The sequence below is a fragment of the Zootermopsis nevadensis genome, unplaced genomic scaffold (genome assembly GCF_977971745.1).
Source record: "Zootermopsis nevadensis isolate Lab colony 2312 unplaced genomic scaffold, Znev_1.0 Znev_ptg000019l, whole genome shotgun sequence".
Classification (NCBI taxonomy): domain Eukaryota; kingdom Metazoa; phylum Arthropoda; class Insecta; order Blattodea; family Termopsidae; genus Zootermopsis; species Zootermopsis nevadensis.
In genome coordinates this window covers 31340-36818 of record NW_028259151.1, presented here as the reverse complement: position 1 = coordinate 36818, position 5479 = coordinate 31340, and the positions used below count along the sequence as shown (strand labels likewise).

The window sequence follows — 5479 nt, the reverse complement described above, 5'->3', positions numbered from 1 at the left end:
TCAAAAGACAATGACTAAGCAATTTCATGATAACCAGTCAGACTGTAGCAGTAGTTTGGCTACTACTACAGGTAAGTTTGTATTAATTTTCATCCCTGCACTCACTGTATAAAGGGCAACAGCTCCTTTCATTGCCAGAACATTTGACGATGTTGCTACCTTCCAAACAAATTCATGAAATTTCATACATCTCTTCTACACAACAGTTGTTTTTATTTGCACTGTTATGGAAACATTGGAATTGTTTCTGTTAGTAGAAAACCATAATGCAACATTTCTTAATCAACCACAAGACACTGTCTGGCCATCAAAAGAATGTTCAGATTACAAGCCACACCCAAGTTTTAGGGGATATAGATTTGGGAGGGGACAAAACAAAACATGGCTTATGTGCACACAAATGCAGAGGCTGTTCATTTGCATAAAAATATTCAGAAGTAGATGGGAAATAACCATTCCCTTAGAGAAACCTACAAAAAAATACATATGATGTAGATTAAGGAAAAGGGTTGAGTGGTAACATCACTTATACACAGGTACTATGTGGATTTTATAGTCACTAGTTTTATGAGATGTACAACACGAGTACAAATATTTATAGTAACACTTCATCAGTGGAACAAAAAAATGACTTGGCCTTACACATTGCACAACCACAAAAGAAAGACAAGGAAACTAAAATAGAACTTACCAAACTAGGGAGTCAGAAAATATCAACCTGCCTATGCCATCACACAGTAATGCAGCTGATCAATTCATATATAGGTTACTTGGCCATCAATTATAAATTAAGTTACAATTCAATATTTAAATAAAAACAAGATACTTTCCCATATGCTTGTGAAAAAATAAATACATCCTTGCATATATGAAGCACAGTTTATAGTATCAAATTTCTATTTAGTTCAGTTTTCATGGTCACTGTCCTCTTCATCATCATCTAATTCAGGCATTGGAAAGCGCAAAATTGCTGCCACTCCTGTCAACTGATCGAGTTCTGAAACAGAACATTTGCATATGCTAGATGCATGAAGTCACATTTCACTACAATTATTTATTGTGCTACCATGATCATGATGTAAAATCAACTTACGTTCTCCAGAAACATGCATACTTGAGAAAATCTTTACTTCACCACCCGATTCACGAACACTATCTACCAGGGCCACGTATCGTTTCCGCAGTTTCACATCCTGGATTCTGAAAGCATTATATTTTTATTTAGTATTCCACTACATGTAAAATCTAGTTCTACAATTTCCCTCTGGATGTGCTGGTGTAATTATATCATATACAGTATTCGCATTCCCAGATTGTACGTTCTTCTGTGATTTACATCAGTCACATTAATTTTCCCACAATTTCAATGGTTTCTGTTCCTGCAAAAGAAAGATTTCTTTGGCTCATTAAGTTCAAAGTCTCATAACTTGATATATAAAGACTCAATGATAAAATTACTGCTCCCTACTATTGAAGAACCATGAATTCTCAATGAATGTTGAGTCAGAATGGAGAGCATTTACAGGCCCAGTATTGAAAAGACACTAAATGCATTCATCTCAATGTATGTTACTTTGTTGGAACTAAGAATTTTATTGTGCATACAGACTTACCGGAAGAGATTATCTGATATGAGTAATGTTTCAATTGCCTGAGCTTCATTAGCACATTCAACATGTTTGGTACCATAAAAAGCTTTTGCAGGCTCAGTCTGCAGCATGGTGTAAAATGCTTCTAAAGCTCGAACTTCACTAGATGCTTTGGTATCGGCCATTTTTGCTATCACTGAAGGGTCTGTCAGGACTTCTGTAATATCAGGAAACAAATTACAGTAAAACCCCATTAACTGGGATGAAGGGGATTAAAAAAGAAGGCAGTCCATATTAGTTTTACTGTACAGCAAATTTGATGCATGGTATGGTATTATACATAGTACTACTATACTGAGTCAAATGCATGCCAAGACCTGGGAGTAAAGATGAATGTTAAAGTACACGTCACACTATAAAGTCAGAAATATAATGTGTTTCTTGAATTCAGAATCACACCAAGTTCAGGTGTTAAATGGCACCATGAGAAATTACGGGATGATTATGATCTTGGAGGTTTGTGGAAGGAAGTACCCATGACTCATGTTCAGTAACATTGTAAAAGTCCTGACACAGATTTATGTAGTTCAAGTAACATTTATTTATAATCTTCTACTTTACCTCTGAGTGAATGTTTGAAGCCACTTGAGGAATGGATCAGCATGAATTTACTCTTATTCTCTAGCAATATTTTGTTGTCCAACTTTACAGCCTGCTGGAACATGTACTCATGGAACTGGTCACGTACAAAGCCAGGACTGGCAATGAGGATGCACTTCACCACATCAAAATTAACATGGCGGAGAATTCCTTGCATGACACTCTCAAAATATCGTTGTAAACCCTGCACAAAGACTGATATTAATTAGAACAACACTGCACAGAGAACACTAAGGAAAAGTGCACCTTCTGTCTTAATGGATGACATCCCAGAATGTGTACAAAGGCATACAGGAAACTTTACCACAAAGCTGCACATATTCTTAAACCTCATTACTGCATATTACAGCTGCTTCCCCCTCACATCCACTGGATAACATTCAAGGTCATGTCCCAGAAATAACTGGGTTAACACAGAATAAGATGTGATTGCATTCTGATACCAGTGGTGATAGGGTAGTGCTGTTCACATCGGCACTTTATTCTCTTAATAATATGAACAAAGCATTACAACAGTCAGGTGATATGGGAATACAACATCCTTCTTCTTTAATAAATAACTTTGTTCATGTCTGGGTAATTCAAGGGTTAATTAGGCATCACACTTTCCACTACAAAAAGTTGGGTTCAGTTGGTAAGGAAAATGTGCCTTCTAAACACATGTACCATACTATATAATACATTAAATGTTACTAGAAAGCATCACACATTCCTTAAACTTCAGGACTAAATAGAAATAAAATGTCAGCTTCGTGCAACAATTGGACACCCTAGATTTGATTCCTGGCAGAGGTCATTTTGCAATCAGATCCAGATCAGTTCTAAGGGCTAGCCAGTATCCTATCCAATGGGTGCAGGACATACTTTCTCCAGCAGTAAAGCACTCAGTTGAGGAGGTGACTCTGGTATCGAGTCACATCAGAACCCTGATGATAGGGATGGAGATGGTTTCCAAAACATTAGTCTCTTTGTGCTACCAGCTGACATGGCTGATTACCCGAGAAGATTTCGTGGAATTCTAACAATGCAAAATCTGTATTAACCATCATTCATAACTGCTAAGTGTTTAGTGCTGACATGTAACTACACAGATGGATTGTTTTGCTCCACTGTTGCCTAAGTTACAAATCAATGCCCGAAATTAAAAATCGGAAGGTAAGAGTACATTGATCTCTTTATGAGATGATAATAATTGCAGGAGCAAGCTGCCATACCTCACAGGCTAAAACATTCAGTGGTCCCATTTTACAAACACATTCATACACTAACAGTAAATGTTGTAATACAACATCATAGCATTGGTTTAGCATACGTAGTTAAATATTATTACAGTTTATCTGGAGAAATCTTAGTATGTTTACATACAAAATTATTTAAACAACTTGTTAATAATGGCTGAGGAGACAAGATTATAGCTTACTGATGTATGTGGGTGGAAGAAATGAAATCATGCAACACAAATCATATGATTAACTGACCTTTTCATGTTGCTTTACATTGCCTTTTCTTTTACGTGGAATGCACTGATCTATTTTGGCTCGTACCAAAGTCATGCTAGATGTGATTAGACAAATATGTGCTAATCCTTCCTGCATCACAACAGCAGCTACATCTGCATGCTGCAAAATGATCAGTTCACATTTAAATTAAATGATCGAGTGCAAGAATGCTACATACTTTTCCAAATACATCTACTGCTACTTACCTGTGTAGGATCACATGCTGTATCAACTCGCTCTAGTGCAACAGAATCCCATTCTGATTTAGCTAGTGTAAATTTACGATTCACTTCCAGGTCTATGGTGTGGTATGCACCCATCTAAAATATATTCAATTCTTTATTGTTAGTGTGCTGTATCAACAGCCAGAAGGTCAAATACAGATACAGCAAAAAAGAGGAACAATATGATAAGAAATATGACTTCTGTATACATATTATAAATGGCAACTTAGGCCAACAATTACCCTACCATTGCTTACCTTAACATACTGATTTTCTGCTATGTTACGACCTTTCAGTCTTAGCATACATGCTTGTGTATCAAAATCAATGTTTTCAATGCGGATCGTTAATGTTGTACGAACTCTGCTACTTGTTGATGAGCCAGTTGATGACTCATTTTGCACCTTTCTGTGAATGGAAAGCTTGCAATAGGGGATTAATAATTACATTTTTATACCTACATGAGGTGTTGAAATATATATTGTTATGCCAGTTCAGAAGTTGTTGCAACTGATATCTAAATTCCTTGTCTTTTTGTTTGCATAAAGTTCTATAACACTTAACCAAATGCAATTAGTACACAAAACCAACCCTCCTCCCATTCAGTTTCACTTACTTAAAACTCCTATGCAGAACATCTGGTATCTGTCATTATCAGTATATGAATACACAAAACTGAGTTTTTGGCAGGACCCTTAATGACCATGGTAAATGACAATTTGATACTGTAACTCTAATTTAGAAAATTTTGTGGGTACCTACAAAGTTCAATAGCATTTCATATTACAAAAATGAGTAAATGGCAGACAAACATACCATATCCTATAAAACAGCACTACACATTATGTCACATTACTATGTGCTTTTGCTTATCCTAAAGAATATGGTGCACTTGATATTCTTAGTATAGTATATGATCAGACCTTATCGTGGAGGCACGGACGCAATCTCCTTCGCTAATGAGGTTGTACGCATGCCACATATCCTCTGACTCTTCTGGTATGAGGGTGACACTCCTAAAAATGCGACTTCCATGTTAATATTTCATTGAACTTGGTGGCAACATTAACCTAAAAGTACAAATTCTTGTAATGAACGCTTGATATACATACCCTCTTCCATCTTTATCAACATTTTTATTAATCAGTTTCATTTCGAAGTGGACTCTTTAATGGTCATTACAGAAGACGGAAATTCGATGAATAGTTCGTGTAAATAGTTCATGTTCCTTTCCACCTTGTACACCTACAACCTACTTCCACAATACACCGGAAGTAAAGGAAATAAAATGTCACATGACTCGAAATGTCGGAAGAAGCAACAGCGGTGTCGTAAACGACATATTCAGAAACTAAAATCAGAGGTACCAACATAACATATACAATAGCTGATGTGGCCTGCTTATTTCGTTTTAGGTTGTTTTAGCATTGTCAGCGGCAGTGAAGTAGTGTATTTTAATGTTGTGGTAGTAGTTATCGTGCTTATTCGATGTCAGAATCTTGAAATA

At 36.3% G+C, this 5479-nt stretch overlaps 1 protein-coding gene across 2 annotated transcripts; it reads right to left on the bottom strand.

Annotated features, from left to right (window-relative positions):
- Positions 1-544: 544 nt before the first annotated feature.
- pelo (pelota mRNA surveillance and ribosome rescue factor) lies at positions 545-5263 on the bottom strand. Of its 2 annotated transcripts, XM_022059228.2 has the most exons (9): positions 5085-5262; positions 4896-4988; positions 4230-4380; positions 3955-4068; positions 3728-3868; positions 2211-2433; positions 1614-1806; positions 1094-1200; positions 545-997 (listed from the first exon to the last, which is right to left on the bottom strand). In XM_022059228.2, the coding sequence occupies exons 1-9, from the start codon at positions 5123-5125 to the stop codon at positions 906-908; spliced, it is 1155 nt and encodes a 384-aa protein (XP_021914920.1). In that variant the 5' UTR covers positions 5126-5262; the 3' UTR covers positions 545-905. The 2 variants fall into 2 exon arrangements, with proteins under 2 accessions (XP_021914920.1, XP_021914921.1); XM_022059229.2 differs by lacking the exons at positions 545-997; positions 1094-1200 and adding an exon at positions 1235-1379 and having other exon boundaries at positions 5085-5263.
- Positions 5264-5479: the final 216 nt, after the last annotated feature.

Excerpts from the sequence above, each read along its gene's own strand:
- pelo (XM_022059228.2), bottom strand. The coding sequence starts at position 5,125 with ATGAAACTGATTAATAAAAATGTTGATAAAGATGGAAGAGG. Across the intron at positions 4,069-4,229 it reads CAGAAAATCAGTATGTTAAG|ATGGGTGCATACCACACCAT; the intron begins GTAAGCAATGGT and ends AATATATTTTAG. Across the intron at positions 3,869-3,954 it reads CAGCATGTGATCCTACACAG|CATGCAGATGTAGCTGCTGT; the intron begins GTAAGTAGCAGT and ends ATCATTTTGCAG.